We start from the raw sequence: 19,292 nt of genomic DNA on the forward strand, positions 1-19,292 counted from the left end.
GCAGGCCCTGCCACAGGCACGGGGCAGGAAGGAACTGAACACCCTGGAGGTTTCCTGCCCCAAATTCCAGAGCGTTTGCCCAGCAGTGAGGAACAACAGAGAAGCAGCAGCAGGGGAGGACATTCCTGACCAAATGCCAGCAATTTACTTCCATGTTTATCTGCAATTTGTATCAGAGTCCAGCTAAAGCACCAGGAATGCAGGCCCTGGGTGTTGGATCAGTCCTAGTTGTGGGTCTGTGTCCGTCTGCCCCAGCCCCGGGGCTCGGTGGGGGTGAGAACCCCCAGCATGGAATCACTTCTTCTTCATGTTCTGCAGGTGAGGTGCAGACACTTTCACCTTCCCGGGAATATTTCTTGACAAATCCGTGTCCTAGGAAACATGAAAGAGGAGAAAGTGACCACAGCAGGAAAGCATTTCCAAAGCCCTTCCTTGGCCTGGAGCATGAGTGTGATCCCTTTCCTTGGCTCTGGTGAGCACCTGGTTGGGAGAGAGGGGCACAGGACACCTCCAGCCTCAACTCCCAGTGCAAGCACCTCCCCCTGCCCCAGCAATTCCCACTCCAGACCCAGAGGGTTTCTTGGAAGATGCTGCTTTTGTCAGACGAGTGACAATGCAGGAACAAAAGGCCCAGTGCTACCACTGAGGCTCAGGTTCTGATGGTTCTTCCCAGCCTCAGCAGTACAGGTTTCCCAGAAAAGCTGGGAAGTGTCCAAGGCCAGGTTGGACGGGGCTTGGAGCAACCTGGGCTAGTGGAAGGTGTCCCTGCCCATGGAATGAGGTTTTTAAGATCCTTTCCACCCCAAACCATTGCAGGACTCTCAGACCTTCCCCAGCAGAACTGACACAGCACTGCTAACAAAAAAAAAACCAACAGGACACTCCATTTTGGCAGCATTTCCCCCCAAAATGGCACTTGTGGACATTCTGCTGCTGCTGCTGCTGCTTTGTACAAGAAAAATTGCAGCGAAAGCCTCACCTTCACACTGCGGAACAGGTCCTTTTCTCGTGCACTGGCTTCTTTGGACTGCATAAAATTGTGCAAGGCGATCTTGGCAGCTGGAAAAAACACAGGGAAGAGTGAAACAGCTTGGAAAAGCAGGCTGGCTTCAGCAGGCAGAGCACAGGAAAGGATTCAGGGCTCTCAGACCGTACCTTTGCCCTTCTTCTGCGTGCCTGGAGTGAGCTTGACTTTATACCTGCCCAAAGGAGAGGTTTCTGTAAATAAAACAAACTCTCACCACATCCCCTCCCAGGAAGGTGCTGCCACTCACTTGTAGTTGGTCATGGCTGTGTAGGGAGCACAGATGGGGACAGCAAAGAGCAGGATGTCCTCGGGGTGGGGCTGCCCAGTCAGGGAGTCCAGCAGGGCCTCGCTGTCCTGGGGGACAAAGAGCTCCACTGGACCCAGGCCCTGTGCTCAGCCCTCCCTGTGGAGTCATGGGGCAGGAGGTGGGAATAGGTGGCCTTTAAGGTCCCTTCCAACCCAAACCATTCCATGGCTCCATGATCACTTCACTGGCAAGGAATTGCCAAGCCAGGATTTGTGACTGATCCTCTCTGATCACTAAAATCACATCCTTTGCTGGATCTTACTCTGGGCCTCCCAATGGAGTTCCAGGGTCACCCAAAGCTTCCCCCAGCAGACACCGTTATCCTCCTCCACTAAGGAATTTAAAGGAATTCACTTATTCCCAGCCTTGGGCAACACCCAGAGCCTGTAATTACAGAAACATTTGAAGCAATTTTATATGTAAATAAACTTTCTGAACTAAAGAACAGCCTGCACTGCTCATTGTGTCATCCTCCAGCCCAAAGCCACCAAGGCAAAAACCAGGGGCAAACATCCATGGAGCCAGCTCTGGGTTTATGGAGGATGGGGAGATGAGCAGGGCAGGAAGAAAAGGAGGTTAATCATTAAAAATACAATTAAGGTGCGTTCAAATTCCTGGAGGGCTCCCACATGTCCCAGTCCCAGCAGGAACACAGCCCCCAGCTCAGCACTTAGAGAACTGAGCATTTACCTCCAGTCCTGGCTGCTCCTGGTCCTGCTCCTCCTGCACACACAAACAGAGGACACATCAGGGCTTCAAAAGCCACAGAGCTGCTTCTTCCTCCCCCGTCCCCAATGAATTCTTTAATCAGCAGGCCCCAGAAAGCCCCATGCTCCCTGCAAAGAGAACGGAACTCGTTCCACAGCCAAGCTAAGAGCAGCACTTTGCTGTGGTGGGAGGGTGGAGTGTTTCTTCCCAAGCTCTAATTTGCCTGGCACACGCCAAGCTGGGAGGAGGGAGATGGGGCTCAGAGATACCAAATCCCAACAACAGGGCTGGGAGCTCGGTTACAGCTCAGCTGAGGGGGAGGTGTTGGATGAACGGGATGCTCGGGACTGCTCCGAGCCCCAGTTCTGGCTGTGCTGGGAGCAGGATGAGCACATGGATTGCTGCAGGGCTTTGGGCTGCTCTGGGAATCCAGTGGGCTCCCTGAGCCCTGGCAACAGGCACAGAGCTCTCCACAGTGCTCAAAATCCATGGGGAGCTGCTCAGCCTCCCAGGTGGAAAAGCTACACAGAGCCAGGAGAGCCCCTGCAAGGGACAGACATGGACAGGTGAGGAGAGGAGAGGAGAGAGCTGCTCACCTTCCCCTCCTGCTCCTCACCTTCTCACCCTGTTCCTCATCTTCCCATCGTCCTGCTCCACCTTCCCATCCCACTCCTCACCTTCTCCTCCTGCAGCTCATCCAGGGCTGGCTCCTGTGCCTCGTGCAGCAGGATTCCTGCTGGGAGGGTCTCCTTACCCCCTCCAGCCGCACGACGGGGGGCTTTGGTTTTCTGCTGTTGCTTCTTTGCTGCCTCTTCTTTTGTCTTCCCCTTCTTCCCTTTTTTCCCTTTGTCCTCCTTGGTGGAGCCTGCAGACTGTGGTGACACAGCTGGTCAGGGCTGGTGACCGGAGCCACCACACCCCTGGGAAGGCTCAACTCCACCCCTCACCCCCAGCAGCTTCATGATGAGCTCCCGATCCTCCTCATCCTGGTCCCTGTACTTCTCCTTCATCTTCTTCATTTTACTCTGCAGGAGGAAACACCAACAGCTTCAGAAATGACGACTTTTAGCAGAGTTTTGCATCCACAGCTGCTGACCCCACATGCACTTTCCTTCCCAGTATCCCAAACTCTTTCAGAGCAGCTCACCAGTAACCAAGGGACTGGTTCCAGTGAGCTCCGTGCTAACCCCCACCACCATCCTGAAACCACTCAAAGCACCACCACGAGCCTAAAACCACCAGGCAGCCATGGATGTCTGGGAGATCTGGGATTTCTGTCCACACTTCCATGCCAACAGCTCAGCCCAGGGTCTCCCTGGTCCCTGCCCACCTTCTGGCCCCGCTTGATGGGCTGAGGGGCTGGAGCAGCCTTGTGGCTGTTGGCAGCAGCCGGAGGTTGGGTCTCTGTCTCTGTCTCCTTCTGCTTCTCCTCAGGCAGCTCCGAGTTCTCAGAGTTGTTCTGCTGCTTCTTTTTCTTCATTTCTCTGAGGAGAACAACCACAACACCCTGCTTTGTTGTGACAGGAGAGGCTGCTGCTCTCCTGACAGTATTCCCACCCTGCTTCCCTGCCACAGGGATCCAGAGAACACTGGAAACAACCCCTTTCTCAGAAAAACCTCTTCAGCCCACAGTACACAAGAAACTGTTCCCAGCCAGCATTCCCAAAGGACAGGAGCAGGATTGCACCCTGGAAATGCAGGATGGACAATGGGCATGGATCAGCCCAGGCTGGGAGTGGGGACAGACGTGCCCTGTGCCCAGGACCTGGGCAGGGAATGGGGCATTTGCCTCGAGAAGCTGTGGCTGCCCCTGGATCCCTGGCAGTGCCCAAGGCCAGGCTGGATGGGGCTTGGAGCAGCCTGGGACAGTGGGAGGTGTCCCTGCCCATGGCAGGGGGTGGGATGGGATTTAAGCTCCCTTCCAAGCCAAACCATCCTGGAATTCTGGGATTCCCTGGAACACCCACTGGCTCTCACCTCCTCTCCTTGGCAGAGAGATGTCTCCGGCCCTGGGCCCTGCTGTCACTCTGGGGAGGGAAAGGCAGTTTAGAGCAGACCCTGCCCAGCAGCTCCCACTGCTCTGAGCCACCCATTGGAGCTGGGGCCTTACCAAGTTGGGCTCTTCCTCTTTGGGGATGATTTTCTGCAGGGATCTGTGGGGAGATGGAACAGGAGCTCATCAGCAGATGCAGGGCAGCTCACCATGGACACACCAACCACAGCCCAAACCTGGGCAGCTTGGCTGTAACACTTTCAGCTTTCTAGTGCTTGGCAATCCCAGCTTTGGTGACTGGAAAGGGCAGGAATCCTGGGATTCACTTTACCAAACATGCCTTAGCTCTCTGCCAGCTCCCCTCACACACACCAAGCACCAAACACAGCCTGGGCACTGAGGGAGCCCCGATGTGCAGCTGCCCAGGCACACAGCCCCATGGGCACTCACTCCATGCCTCCTCCGTGCACCCCCCAAGGAATCCCAGGGACAACCGGCAGATGAGCTCAGCCCACAGCCTCACACAGAGCAGCTGCTCTGCACCAGCTTGGCACAGCACAGGCAGCTCAGGGCTCAGTGTCTCAGGTGTGAGCAGCCCTGAAAGGAAAACGAGGCAGCATTCCCACTGCTGAGCATGGAAAGAAGGGCTGGCAGCTCATCCCAGCCTTGTCCTGGCGGTGTTTTAGAGACCCTCAGGTGCCCCCAGCTGCTGCTTCTCTCACCTCTGGGACTGAAGGTGTGACAGGTCGATTGTGGTGTCTGGGTAATTCACCTCTTCCTCCTTCACTTCCCTCTTTGGCTCTGGATGTTCCTCCTCAGATTCTCCCTCATCCTCCTCGGAGTCAGCCTCTGGAGCAGGAGTGTTCCCTCCTCCCTGCTCCAGCTCAGCAACGCCCTCCTCACGAGCACTCTCAGCTGTGGCTTCCTCACCCTCTGGAGCTTCCTCACCCTCAGCTTTATCCTCCTCACTGCTGCTGTCTCCTCCATCTGGGGCACACAGGGCAGGAAAACACAGAAACAACCAAACTGATCCATCATGGAATCCCAGAATGGTTTTGGTTGGAAGGGAACTTAAAGCCCATCTCACTCCACCCCTGCCATGGGCAGGGACACCTTCCACTGTCCCAGGTGGCTCCAAGCCCCCTCCAGCCTGGCCTTGGACACTTCCAGGGATCCAGGGGCAGCCCCAGCTTCTCTGGGCACCCTGTGCCAGGGCCTCCCCACCCTCCAGCCAGGAATTCCTTCCCAATATCCCATCCCTCCCTGCCCTCTGGCAGTGTGAAACCATTCCCCCTTGTCCTATCAGTGATCCAAAATCTGGGATCGCCCAGACCCTGAAGGATGCTCCCAGCAGCACCCACAGCACCCAGTCCCTCCTACTGTACCTAAAAGCTCCACTTCCTCAGCCACCAGCTCACTGGCACTGCTGGAAACCGTGTCCAGGTCCTCATCCTGGACTTTGACCTTCCTCTCTTCCCGGTGTCTCCAGACACAGCTTTCATCCACCTAAAAAAGAGCAGCCTCTGTGTCAGGCCTGGTGATGTTCACAGAACACCTCGCTCAGCTGTTTCTTCCCTTTTTAACACTTTCTTCCATCAAAAAGCAAGAAAATGAAACCAGCTCATTTAAACCCAAGTGTGTCAACATCAAAAGTCAGGGTGACACACAGAGCTGCACTCCCAGATTCCCTGAACAAGCCCATGCTCCAAACAGAGCTGGGATAACAACCTGGGAGAGGCAGGAATGTCCAGAGTCTGTCTGAAATGCAGACAGTGCACACTGGGCTAAGATGGAAATGAAAGCAGAGTCATTATCAGCAAGAAGCCTTTTATGGGATTTATCCCAGTGGGAAAAGAAGTAATGGGGAATACACTGATAAGCAAGATGCAGAAAATAAGCCTCCTGCAGCTCAAAGCAAATTACAAAAGCCAGCAGGAGCTGCACGGGAACAGCTGTACCTTAAACAAGAAGCTGAAGCCCATCATCAGATAGGAAGGTGGAAGGAAATTCTTTTTCCCTGGAAAACAAAGGCAGAGTCTCATGAGGAGGTTTAGCAGCCATGCTGCAGGATGTACTTCAAAAACTCATTTTTATTAGAGGCTCTAGGCTACCCAAAAATTACACTGGGGCTGATTTTATCTCTGAGATGAGAACAGGAGAGCTCAGAAGCAGCTGAGTTAATGAACTTCTGCCCAGGGCTCAGCTCAAAATGCTGCTGCAGCTGCCTGATACTCAGTCTAAGCCATTCCCAACAGATTTCTGGGTCAAGAGTGGGATCTGCTGGCTGTTCACAGGGAGGGAGGGGGTGGCTGCCACTGCAGGACAGCCCAGCACCTTTGGGAAAACATCCCATTCCCACTGTTCCTTTGTGCCTCACCTCGGATCATGAAGCTCCCAGTAGTGAGATATTCTCCCGTGGGGGCAGTTTTAGAAACCTAAAAGAAAATCATGATAAACTGTAAAAAAATCTCTGTGACAGAAGGGCAGCATCAGGTACTAACAGCACCAGGAGAAACATTGGTTCAACGAGAGTTGAGCTCCTGGGAACAGCTCTGCAGGACTCCACATCCAAGGGGTTCTTCCTCTCCCTTGCAGGGAATTTTCCTAAGGAACGTTTCCATCCAATCACACCCCACACCAGCACTGTGTTTTAGGAGTCCTGGGTGAGTAACTCAGGAAACAAACCCCGGATATATCCAGGAGTACTCAGGGAATAAAACCACCATGACTTTGGTGTGATCTCCCCACTCTCACACAGAAGTTTGACCCACACCCATCAGCTCCTGTCTGTGGCCACATCCCAGTTCCCTGGGATGCTGTGGCTGGACAGCTCCTGCCTGGCTGTGCTCACCTGGCTGTGGGTGACCCACCAGGCGCTGGTGACCACACGGGCGTCCCAGGCAGCGCTGTAGCACAGGGCCATGGTCCCGGCCTCCGTCAGCGTCCGCGGCGGGATGGGCTCACCTGGGGAACACCCAGCACACCACGAGCCAGTAAATCCTGCACTGCCCTAAGCCAGCCTGGGAGCTTCCCAGGAAGGACTGATTGGCATCCCAAGGGAAGGCACCGCCAGCTCCTGTCCCCAGGGTCCCATGGGTACCTGAGGGGTTCTTGATCACGCAGCTGGTGGCTCCGTGCAGATCTGCGTGCACGTAGATGTCCCCTGGGAAACGGGAAACTCCAGTCAGATCCACGGATCCCTGGAGCCAGGGAAGTCTCTAACATTAGTTGGAAATGGCTGGTCTGGCTCAAGGAGCAGGATGGGGACACAGAAGCCTTTTAGTCCATCCTTGTCCCAGGGAGAATCAGCTCCTCTGCTCCTGAGGGGAGCCCATCCAACCTGTTCTCACCTCATGGCACCACAGGGACTCCCATTACCAAAATTCCCTTTGATCCAAGGCCCAACTCAAGAACAAAGCAGAGAGACCTTCCCATGTCACTGCTGGACATTCCCAAAACTGGGAAAGAGGAGGGAAACCCACACATCCCCTCCATGGACCCACCTGGTTTGAGGTAGCGCTTCACGATCAGCTCGTTCTGCTGCTGATCCCTGCCAGCAATGACCAGGTAATTCTCAGAGCTGATGAACCACAGGAACTTCTCAAACCTGCCAAATTCCAGCAAATCCACGGTGTGAGAAACACCTGGAACTAACAGGACATTGCACAGGTAGCTTTTGATACCAAACTCAGAATATCCATCTCAGCATCTGCAATTTATGACACTGCAAATAGTTTCACTTCCATCCATAGGCCTGGGCCATAAAAACAAGGCATGGGACAGCTACAGCATCACTGGCAGTGAGATTGTGAGATGACACAAGAAGCACCATCACCACAGTCCTCCTACTGATTTCTATTTTAATAATTCAGTTATTAGGTGATTAAAAGCTTTGGGGTTTTGTTTCATTTGTTGGTTGTTTTTTTAAATCACAGCCCAGAATGTTTTGGGTTGGAAGAAACCTTCAAGCTCATCCAGTCCCACTGGACCACACCCTTCCACTGTCCCAGGTTGCTCCAAGCCCCATCCAGCCTGGCCTTGGACACTTGCAGGGATGGGGCAGGCACAGCTTCTTTGGGTTATTATCCCTGGGAACCATTCTGGGATTCTCTGACTTTAGGCAGCAGCTGTAGGGAGACTCAATGCAAAGTGCAGTGCTCAGAAATCCGAAATAGCTCCACTTCTAAGCCAGTGAAGATTCATCCTGACACAGGACATGAGAGAAGGACGAGGGAGCTGTACTTGCCAATAGACCTTTCTGGCTTTCTGGATGGTGGTGACTGTCTGAACTTCCCTCAGGGTTTGCTTCGTCTTCTTCTCAGCTGATTTAAAAGCCTGTTTGGACAGAAAGCACCAGCACCATCCAGCAGGAATCACAAAATTCCCGAGTGAACACTGGGAAAGTTGGTAGGAAATGGCTCTGGACTTTATCACAGTGCAGGCTCCACCCAGCCCTGCTCCTGTCAGACAGCTGCCCTTAAAACTCCACCCCAGAGAGCTGCTCCCCAAAATGATCAGCTCTTGGATTGGAAGGATTTCCACTGATTGTCCACTCTAAGTCCTGGTCTGTCAGTATCTCCACCTGTTCTGAGTATTCCCAATGCTGCTGGTGGAAAAGGAGGATACTTCAGGGATCTGCAATCCTCCACTGAGCTCAAAATGTCAGGAATAGAACAACCCTGGCTGGTTGTTTTTCCCTTTCACATCTCATTAGGGCTGCTCAGACCAGGTCAGGATTTTCCACTTAGCAGTGGCAGGGATTTCCCTTTTAAATATCTTCTCAAATCCTAGGGGAAAAAAAAAATACCTTTTCTGCAGCTTCCACTGTCTTCTGAGTTTTCTTGGCTGCGTGTCTTTTGTGATCATAGTACCTGTGAAACACAAGTGTTTGTCCCTGAAATCCCAGCAGATCCACTCCTTCATCCTTATCCCACTTATCCCAGGCCTCTGCATTTTGTTCCATGTGCAGAATTTGACTCAATTAATTAAAAAATTCAATCAATGTGACAGCCACAGACCAGCTGCCCTGCACCAGTGGGTCTGGACCAGGGAAATTCCCATCCCAGAGCTCAGGGCAAGCTGCCATTTCCATTTTTAACTCTTATTTTTAACAAGATATCCCAAAGCCCTTCCTCCTGCAATATTATCACCAACAACTGCAAACACAGAGAAATTTCTACTACAAATCCACGTATTATCTAAAAAAAATCTTACTTTTTGGCATTGGCATAGGCAGACAAATTGAGATCAACATCAACCAACGAGGGTTTGTTTTTCTGAGGTTTCTTCAACTGTTTCGTTTTGTTCTTTTTCTTTTTTCCCTTTGGTTCTTCTGTTTCTTCTTTCTCTACATCAGCATCGTCCTCCTCCTCTTCCTCTTCAGATAACACATATGGGTTCCTAAAAACACATGGCATTAGATGATTAAGATAAGAGAACTGGTTAATTTTTAATCCTTGGTGGAGTGTGCTCTTAATTTAATTCTCTCAGAAGTTTGGAAAGGGTCCAAGGAGCCTCTAAACCCTTTTCACTGTGCAGACACAGGAAAGCCCCTCATTCCAGCCCATTTATGTCTTGGAGTCAGCCAAAATTTGGAGGAAAAAAGAAAACAAGAGCAGAAGATAAAGAGCCCAATTTTTCCAGTCTAAGGAACCAACCAAAACCAAGTTTATTCTGTACATTTCTGAAAGTGAGGTAACTAAAACCTCATGGATTAGCTCTGCCACGTCCCAGCTTTCACACCAAAACTTCTGGCTATAAAAAAGATATTTTGGTTGTTTTTTTTTTTAATCTCTAAGCTCCTGATCCAGTGTGAGATGAGGTTTTTACAGCCACTGGGCAGTGCACTCACCTCAGCAGCATGGTGATGTGGTTTGTCTGCAGCTTTAACTCTTTGATTGCCGTGGCCACGGGGTCCCCCTGGGCCTGGGCCTCTTTGACAATGGCCCCAATCTCGGTCCAGTCGATCTGGTTGGCCAAGGCACTTCTGACCACCTGGATGGCCCTGTCCACCACCTCCAGGTTCATCTCTATCAGCTCTCCTTTCAGCTTATCAGCTTCCTTAGGGAAAGGAGAAGGTTGGAGCCATTGGAGCTAAACACGTGCTCAGCAATAGTTTTGAATAAATGGAAGTAGTGGAGAAGAAATCCAAGATTGGATTGAAGTGGAATCTTGGAATCCAAGATTGGATTGAAGTGGTGGCCCAGGATAACATCCAACTCCAGTCCTGCCAATCCCTGAAGTGTTCCAGGCCAGGTTGGAGCTACCTGGGATAGTGGCAGGTGTCCCTGCCCATGGAGCTGCATGGGATTGAAGCTCCCCCCCAACCAAACCATCCCATGGTTCTGTGATTATGCATCTTGTTAATTAAAACCCCAAATCTGTCTTACCTGAGCCTGCTGGAGAGCTTCCAGTCTGTGTTCATGGTCTCTGCGGACATTTTCAAGTTTCTTCAGTGCTTGTTTTTCCTTTCAAAAACAAGATGGCAAAAAAACTAAATATAGATATAGATATAGATATAAACATAAACGTAAATATAAATGGCATCAGGTAATCACTGCCAGAAGCAAGTGAAGCCTCAGGAAATCCGGGAGCCATCCCAGCTGCCCCAGTCCTGGATCAGGACACACCTGCTGCAAGGCCTTCAGATCAATCTTCTGCCCCTCCAGCTTGGAGTAGAACTCGTCTGTTGCCTGCAAGAGAGAATCAGGTTGGAGAATCTCCAGGCTGGCCTGACAGAGCAGGCAGAGCAGGGTCCCTGCAGAGAAGTGGCTGCAAAGCACTAAAAGAGGTGAGAGAGGCTGAAACAACCTCCAGGAGCTTTCTCCATTTCCCTTCCCATTGGGATGAGTTCAGCAAGACACTCAGGGCTGTGTCTCACTGCAAACACACAGGTAAATAAGTGGCCAAACTATGGCCCATCATTTTTGCTAAGAAGTGATGCAAAAGAAGCTGCTTTGGTTCAGATTAAATGGTTGCACAGACAGATCTGTCTGCCCCGAATTCCTGCTGCTCCACTGGGTCAGTTAAAAACCCACAAAGACCCAGAATGCCTAAGAACAGCTCCTGGTGTTCCAGCTGTGCTTAAAGCACAAGATGAGGAAGGTTTGAGGCTGTTTAGATCATCAGAGGGACTGGGGACAAGGATGGAGGGACAGCACACAGGGAATGGCTTCCCAGTGCCAGAGGGCAGGGATGGATGGGAGATTGGGAAGGAATTGTTCCCTGGGAGGGTGGGCAGGCCCTGGCACAGGGTGCCCAGAGAAGCTGGGGCTGCCCCTGGATCCCTGGCAGTGCCCAAGGCCAGGTTGGACATTGGGGCTTGGAGCAGCCTGGCATAGTGGGAGGTGTCCCTGCCTTGGCAGGGGTGGAACTGGATGGGCTTTGAGTCCCTTCCAGCCCAAACCACTCTGGGATTTTGTGATCAGTGAAGGAGATGACAGGAATTCAGCCAGGAAGCAGGGCAGGAACATGAAATGGGAATTCTGGAGATCAAGGTCGGGAACAAGAGGCAATTAATGATTCCAGATGTTAACGAGTGGAGGACCAGGAAGGACAACACCCAAGGAAACACCAAATCAGGGGCCTGAGGCTTTCAGAGCAGTAACAGGAGAAGTGTAAATGTGATGTCTGTCACAACTGTTTACTCCAGAGACAACTGAGATTCCAGCTCTCCAGAACAAAGCATTTGGGATTCTCTGGCTGGAAACATCCACCTCCCTCACAGGTTCCACACTCAGCTCCAGGATCTGAGCTCAGGACACAGCACTGCCCAGCTGCAGCCTAAAGGCCCTGCTGGAGCTGGCCTTTTCTCATCAAACATTTATCCATAAAATTAATCATCCCTTCCAAGGTCTCTGCTTTCATTAACAACCTCTGCACTACGTTTTAATTACTCTTTGTAGCAGCAGTCAATTAAAGCACTTAAGTACAGCATCAGCAAAAGCACTGTACCTTATTGAATGAGTCAAATTCCAAGTAGGGACATTTTGAATGTTGAGAAAACAAGAAAGGATGAAATTCCTCATATCTGTAAAATACACATTTGATATTATCACCTGAAAACTGATTTCTGTGATGCAGACTAGTAGAAAAATAAAGGGAAAAAATACTTCAAATATTTACGTGTAGATATCTTCTGCTGCTTTATCTGGTTCCAGGCTTGGCTTTTTCTCCTTTTTCTGGATAACATAACCCTGAAAAGATACAAAAATATCATTTTTGTATCAAAAAGATACCAAAAGGTCTAGGTGTAATCAGCATGAGACAGCAAATAATTCCAGCAGGGAACCTTGTGCCTGAGTAAATCCCTGCCCCACTGGCTTGTCTTGACTCCAATTTCTTCTGGAAAAAGAAGTGAACTTCTTCCAACCCTCAGGATTACCCCATAAATGCAGAGTCTATGTGCAGAATTTATTATAGAATTTATTAGTGTATTATTACAGTAATAAAGTAAATTATTACTTTATTATTATTTATTAAAGCCCAAGTGCAAATCTCCCAGGATTTACACAACCTGCCTGTGCATTATTTAATTGCTGCCCACCCCGTGGAAAGAAGCAATTTTTATTCCACATCACCACCTGACACCCAGGAATAAAATCCACGGCTGGGAACACCAGGAATTGCACAACCTGAGGAATTCCTGCTTGCCAGTTTAACTCTGCAATCCCAAATAACTGATAACCCTCCCCAGACCCACCTTTCCACTGAAGTTGTCAGTGAGGGCCATGTATTCTTCTGCTTTCTCTAGAGCTGAAAGAACTTTTTCAAGGTTTTCTAAAGAGAAAAATAAAACAGCAGAAATATTTCATCCCTGGTGCTTCACTCCAGCAATTATTGCTCATTTTAAACAGGAGTCTTAGCACTTGTTTTACACGTGGGAAATTTTTAATATAAAAACCTATTTAGGTGCTTTTAGGACATAATTATTCAAGTTTCAGGGGGAAAAAAAAGACCACACAAATACCAGCACTTTATAAAATTAAAGCTGCAAGGCAAAGCATAAAGCAGAAGCTGTGAGAAGTTATTTTTTTCAGCACCATAACCCAGTAGGAAGGAAAAAATCCTCTGGATTTATGGCAAATATAAAGCACACGAGGAAAATAAGATTGCAGGAAAATATTTTCTGATTTTATTACCCAAATCTTTGATTTCCCAATAAATGTAAAGCTGCCACTGTACCAAATCCCCAATGTTTCCTACAAATAAAGACTTTGATGTTAATTCTCCTTGTCAAACATCCTTTGTACAACCAGAACTCACCTCAATGGGTGAGGTGGTGTCTCATGATAAAACCATTCATAATGTATAAAACCTCATGTTTCACCTCCAATTCATGCACAAATCAAGACTTTTAATGTAAACGAGGCTGGTCCTCAAGCTAAAAACATCTAAAAATAAAACCACATGGTCAGAACTATAGTTTTACTCACCTTTCTGGGAAAAAAATAAAACCCACTACACAGACATAAAAATCCCCATAGTTGTGGCCCAGCCTTTAAAATATTATACCTTTATTTTCCAGATGTTGATCTATTTTGACAGCTCCAGAAAATCCAGCTTCTATAAGGCAGTGCTCGATGAGAGTGGCCCCATAAGCTGTTAAAAAAAGAAAAGAAATAATAGATTATCTGTAGAAAATATTCACAATTTGCATTTAGAAAAAAACCTGGACACAAGAGTGTGAGAAGAGTGAGAAGTACCAAAAATCAGGGAAAGGGCAGGAAGGATGGGTGGATTTCATGGGTGGATGAGGAGGAGGAGGTGAGAAACAGCCAAATTCCCACCAAGAGAAAAATTGTGGGGATTTTAGAGCAGAGCAGCTGTGCCTGGTAATTGGATCAGTAACACCATGGTGAGGCCAAAGTTTCCTACGTGATGGGATCAGAAATGCCAAATTCCACCATGGATACAGCAAAACTGGGAGCAGTGGGGGACAATAATTAGCAATTATACAGTGTTATACAGTAATATTATTATTATTATACAGTAATAGCAATTATTTAGCAGACCAGGGTAGAGAAAGAGAGGGAAAACTGGTGACAAAGAGAATGAAGAGATGGGGAAAGTAACACTTAGGTGTGATTTGAGCTGTTCAGGGAATTCTCTGCTTCATCAGCATTGCCAGGTCAGGAGGAAAACCAATTTTGTTCTGACCACCTCACACAAGACAGATTTGGTTCTGTGCTCAGGAAAACCTTTACACTTACAGCTCCTGTTTGGTACCAGGACGGTGCAAAGTGCCCCAAACCAGAGCTCCACCAGAGCCACTCGCAGCTCTCATCCCTGCAGCACCGTGGGCAGGCTCAGCTCTGTGCCGTGGGCTTGGAAACAATAAATGTCTGTTTCCCAAGGCAACCTGGGCTTGTGGAAGGTGTCCCTGCCCAAGGCAGGGGGTGGAATGAGATGAGCTTTAAGGGCCCTTCCAACCCAAACCACTCCAGGATTCTATGGTAAGTTATTCATATTTTCCAGCATGACATAAAAAACATTGATTGACCCCATTTCATCTTCTAACAAAGCCCAGTTACTTACGAAGGAGTGGGTTGAGAACCCTCTTCAGCTGTTCCCCTTTGGGTGCATTTGATATGATTTCAGTTAACCTGCAGGGGACAAGGGAGAGTTGCAATTCCAAAGAATAATGTGTTTTACAACAACAAAACAACACTGCAGTGCTTAGAAGCTACAAAACATTTCCAGCCTTAGAAAAAGAAACTAAAAGTGGCCTGTAATACGTGAGGAACTACCCAAAGCTTTTCACAGCTCCAAGGAATTTGGGTTTATCCCGATAAATAACACCATTTAAGAGCTCTGAAATTGAAATTACCTGTCCAAAGTTGGCAGAGGCACAGCAGCTTTTGCACTGTCCACCGGGTACCGCTCCCGCACTGCAAACCTGACGTCGTCCGCCTCGTCCGTGCGGAACCTCAGGATGTTCAGGATGATGTACTCGTGGTCAGTGAGGACAACGTTCCCCTGGGAGCACAGGGACCCTCAGTGAGGCCACCCTCGTGTCCCTGCCTCGGGGGACGCTGCTGGAGCCCTCACTCACCCTGTCATACAGCTCCACGATCAGGTGATAGGCGGCCTCGTCACTGCCGAACTGCAGGTCCACGATGCGGTCGATCCCCAGCTGGCTCACGCTCACCAACCTCCGCGTCTTCAAATGCTTCCGGCACTGCCAGGGGTGGGAAAGATGTCTGGGACATGCTGGAAACATCTGGGAATGGCTGGGCTGTAGAGCCCTCACGTGGCACCAACCACCTTCTATTGAATTCAAATATCGTAAGGACAAAAAAAGTTGGTTCCCGCTACACCTTCATTCACACCTTCATTGTTATAATTATAAATATAATTGATCCCAAACGTTAAGACATTTTTTCCATGCTGTTTTTTTAGCTCAAGGGAGCAGCTAGTTCAAATTCCAAGAGTTTATTTTGTAAGAACTGGGATTATCCCTGTATCCATCTCTGCCGTGGAAAGCCACCCCACAGAATCTCTGCTGAGTCATTTCTGGCTGCAGCCAGGGGATAAGCAGATCCATGGGAGTCATCCCAGGCTGTATCCCCGTGGATCTACCTGTGGATCCACCTGCAGGAGCCCAGCCTAACAGCCTGGAGCAAGGTCTGAACCCCCAAAACCCAGGAGACTGAACAGAGGACTCTGTACCACAGGGTGCTGCATCCAGCACCCAAAAGTTCAGACAATCCAACTGGAATGACAAGGATTTTACTGGAGCAACATTCCAGGGAGGTCCAGAAGATATCCAGCAGCTTAGCAATAGTTTTTATAAATTTAAATATTCACTGTTTCAGGCACTGAACATCAACAGTGTGATCCTAAGTCCACGTCCTCCCTTGTCTTCAGCCACCCGTTGGATCAGGATTCACCGGGATAATCCTTCCCTATTTTCTTGTCTCCAAGGACAGAACATGAACATTCCTTCCTGATATCCAGCCATTTTACCAAAACCCAAACTCTGGTGAGTTTACCTTCATGGCAAAGCTCGATGGCATCATGTTCTTTGGCCACTCAAACTCCGTCATGTGGATGCGTATCCCGGATTCCAGCAGCAGCGTGGCCTTGCAGTCCGGCCTGGGGGCAAAACAAAGGAGCTGGACCCCAAAATCCTTCTGGATCCCTTCCAAATGAGGATATTCCGTGATTCCAAGTGGCACAGGAGCAGCCATCCCTCACCACCCACCAGTCTGCAGGGTTTCACACTCCATATCCTATTTCCTAAGAGCTTTTTGGGTAAAAATTACTGCATTTTACCAAAGAACAGCAGAATTTCACTGGAAACAAGCCAGAAATTACTGCAGACAATTAACAAAATCTAGTTTTCACACAGCATTTCCAAAGAATTTTTAAATAAAGATATTTAAAGCTCTTACTTCTGCAGGCGAATGAGATAGGTCTTGTTATCCACATCATAAATGTTGTTCACTCTCATTCCCAACAAGCTGCCAAAAGGGAAACACAGAATGCTTTGGAGAATCCAAAACACAACTGGCTGGAAAAATCCCAGTGGCAATTAAAAGTACACAGAAAGGCAAGTTCTGATAAATTACCAAATTCTGATAAATTAGCGAGTTATATAAATCACCAAGCAGTAACCAAAAGGGCAGCAAAGGAAGACTGATGGAACAAGCTGGAAGCAAAAAACCACGCAGAGATGGAGAAACTGCTCTGAAGACACAGCAATTAAGAGAGGGAGAAAATTAGATGGAGAAATTTATATTAATGGAAAAAAACACAGAAAGCTGCCGGTTCCTGCCAGCCCTCCTCTTTGTAGCAGGGATGCAAAATGTACTGGTTGCACCAGAGCACCTTTGTGAGCACAGGGCACCAGTAATCCCAGTATGAGCACTGAACTGGCCTGGGGGGTGTCAGTCACTCCCTTCAGAGTGGGGCTGGACATGCGGAGTGCCCCGGACACCAGGAAGGCTCAGAGCTCCACAGGGGTGGGAGCAGCTTCCCAGCTGGGTGGGAGTTGTCCAGCCTGGAGAAGAGAAGGCTCTGGGGAGAGCTCAAAGCCCCTTGCAGGGCCTAAAGGGGCTCCAGGAGAGCTGCAGAGGGACTGGGGACAAGGGATGGAGGGACAGGACACAGGGAATGGCTTCCCAATGCCAGAGGGCAGGGATGGATGGGATATTGGGAACTGGGAATTCCTGGCTGGGAGGGTGGGGAGGCCCTGGAATAGAATTCCCAGAGAAGCTGTGGCTGCCCCATGATCCCTGGCAGTGTCCAAGGCCAGGATGGACAGGGCTTGGAGCAGCCTGGGATAGTGGAAGGTGTGCTTGCCCTTCCAGGCAGGGCTGGAACGGGACGGGGGATGGGTGAGGGGGTTATGCAGAGCCCAGGCAGGGCAGCGCTGAGGGGCAGAGCTGTGAGAGCAGGATACGATGGAGAGGCAGAGCCCCCACAGCCCTGAGGCCACGGCGGGGCAGGGAAGCCGGGCCAGGACCAGGGCCAGAAGGGGGAGCAGGGACAGAACAAGAACCGGGCCAGGACCAGGAGCAGGGGCAGGACCAGGACCCACGGGGCCGGGCCCCGCTCCCCGGGGCCGCACGGGCGGGGAGTGCCGGTACCTCTGCCGCAGCTCGGCGAGCACCGCGCGGATATCGACGGTGCTGAAGCGGGACTTCATGGCGCCGGTGCCGCCCGGCGAGATCCACAGGTATCCCGGCTCCCGGCCCCTCACTAATCCCGGCTCCCGGTCCCTCACGGCTCCCGGCCGTCCGGGGCCACCCCGCGCCTGCGCCCACGGGCGCTACGGGTCGCACCCGGCGCCAATCCTCGGCGCTTCGCGACCGCGCATGGGCCGAGCCGGGCGGGGCGGTGCCGCGCGCGACCGAGAGGAGGCGCTGTGAGCGCGGGGGTTCTGAGCGGGCGGGCAGCGAATGGGACCCGGGGGTGACAGAAAAGGGTCCGAGGGTGACGAAAAAGACTCCCGGGGTGACAAAAAAGGGTCCGCGGATGACCAAAACGGGTCAGGAGGTGGCAGAAAAGGGTGTGCGTGTGACCGAAGAGCCCCGGGAGAGAGCGGCAAAAGGGGGCAAAAAGGGAGGGTGCCGTGTGGAACTGAGTGGTGCCGGGCTGAGGGCGGAGCGGCAAAGGGGGTCCCGCGTCTCTCTGTGTTGAGCGGGGGAAAGGAGCCCACGCGTGTCCGTGTCGGACAGCAAAGGGATCCCGCGGGACCCCTTGGGGCAGTGTTTGTTTGCATGTATTGTTGGAGGGTGGGATTTGTGGCGGAGATTTGCGCGGCGCTGTGTGTTTTGAGGGAGCGGGTCGGGGTGCGGTGCGTGTCGGTGTCAGCAGGAGGCGGTGTTTGCGTGCGGGCGGGCGAGGGCAAAAAGGGGGCGAGGGTTGGGTGTTGGGTGTTTTTCGTGGCGTGCAGCGGCAAAAGGGGAGCCCGCGTGTCTCTGTGTTGCCCAGGCTACGCTGCAGTGGCTATTCACAGGCGCGATCCCGCTACTGACCGCCACGGGAGCTTTGACCTGCTCCGTCTCCGACCTGGGCCGGTTCACCCCTCCTTAGTCAACCTGGTGTCCCGCAGCTCCCCGCGGGTCACCATATTGATGGCGGCCTTAGCTTGGACGCCCGCTCGGCACAGCGCACGGCAGCCCAGAACTCCTGGGCTCAAGCGATCCGTCGGGCTCAGCCTCCCCGGCAGCTGGGACTACAGGCGCGCGCCACCGCGCCCGGCGCTGCCAGCCCGCTCCGCCGCCGAGATGGTTTGTGTGGAGCCCGCCCCGCTCCGCCCCCGGCTCGCCTTCTGCTGCTCCTGCTCCTCCTCCTGCTTGTCCTGCTCCTCCTCCTTCTCTTCCCTCTCCTCCTTCCCTTCCGCTGTCTCTTCCACCTTCTCTTCCTTCTCCTACTTCGCCTTCTCCTCCTCCTTCTCGTCCTCCTCTTTCTCCTCCTTATTCTCCTTCTCTGTTTCCTTCTCTTCCTCTTGTTCCTCCCCCTTCTTCTGCTTCTCATTCCTACCCTTTATACTTTTTCTCCCTTTTCCTCCCTTCCCCTTTCTCCTTTTCTTTCCCCCTTCCCATTCCTTCTTCCCCTCTTTCCCTTTTGTCCTTTTCCCTTTCCCTTTTCCCATTCCACTTCTTCCCCTTCTTCCCCTTTCTCCTTTTACTTATCCCTTCCCATTCTCCTTCCCCTCCTTCCTCCTTCCTCTCTCTCCTTTTCCTGTCCTTTTCCCCTTTGCCTCCTTCTCCTTTCCCTTCTTCCCCATCTTTCCTTCCCCTTCTTCC

The 19,292-nt window shown here is 51.1% G+C and overlaps 1 protein-coding gene across 2 annotated transcripts; it reads right to left on the reverse strand.

Moving 5' to 3' along the window:
• Window positions 1-115: 115 nt before the first annotated feature.
• NEMF (nuclear export mediator factor) lies at window positions 116-17,807 on the reverse strand. Of its 2 annotated transcripts, XM_032113341.1 has the most exons (33): window positions 17,628-17,806; window positions 16,431-16,499; window positions 16,029-16,131; window positions 15,089-15,214; window positions 14,864-15,012; window positions 14,572-14,639; window positions 13,549-13,635; window positions 12,737-12,813; window positions 12,160-12,230; window positions 11,989-12,064; window positions 10,665-10,727; window positions 10,425-10,502; window positions 9,887-10,095; window positions 9,250-9,435; window positions 8,843-8,906; window positions 8,282-8,370; window positions 7,539-7,642; window positions 7,136-7,198; window positions 6,887-6,999; window positions 6,413-6,470; window positions 5,994-6,052; window positions 5,421-5,541; window positions 4,758-5,022; window positions 4,153-4,195; window positions 4,020-4,069; window positions 3,373-3,526; window positions 2,990-3,067; window positions 2,720-2,914; window positions 2,025-2,057; window positions 1,275-1,381; window positions 1,156-1,199; window positions 980-1,059; window positions 116-372 (listed from the first exon to the last, which is right to left on the reverse strand). In XM_032113341.1, exons 1-33 carry the CDS (start codon window positions 17,684-17,686, stop codon window positions 295-297), a joined length of 3,219 nt encoding a protein of 1,072 aa, XP_031969232.1. In that variant the 5' UTR covers window positions 17,687-17,806; the 3' UTR covers window positions 116-294. The 2 variants fall into 2 exon arrangements, with proteins under 2 accessions (XP_031969232.1, XP_031969233.1); XM_032113342.1 differs by lacking the exons at window positions 116-372; window positions 980-1,059; window positions 1,156-1,199; window positions 1,275-1,381; window positions 2,025-2,057 and adding an exon at window positions 2,068-2,170 and having other exon boundaries at window positions 17,628-17,807.
• Between the last annotated feature and the right edge of the window lie 1,485 nt (window positions 17,808-19,292).

Source organism: Corvus moneduloides, chromosome 6 (genome assembly GCF_009650955.1).
Source record: "Corvus moneduloides isolate bCorMon1 chromosome 6, bCorMon1.pri, whole genome shotgun sequence".
NCBI classification, from domain to species: domain Eukaryota; kingdom Metazoa; phylum Chordata; class Aves; order Passeriformes; family Corvidae; genus Corvus; species Corvus moneduloides.

Bases quoted from the DNA above. Each gene is read 5' to 3' on its own strand.
- NEMF (XM_032113341.1), bottom strand. From the start codon at position 17,686: ATGAAGTCCCGCTTCAGCACCGTCGATATCCGCGCGGTGCTCGCCGAG. The intron at 9,436-9,886 runs GTGAGTGCACTG...ATGTGTTTTTAG, and splicing joins CACATCACCATGCTGCTGAG to GAACCCATATGTGTTATCTG. The intron at 1,382-2,024 runs GTAAATGCTCAG...TTTGTCCCCCAG, and splicing joins AGGAGCAGCCAGGACTGGAG to GACAGCGAGGCCCTGCTGGA.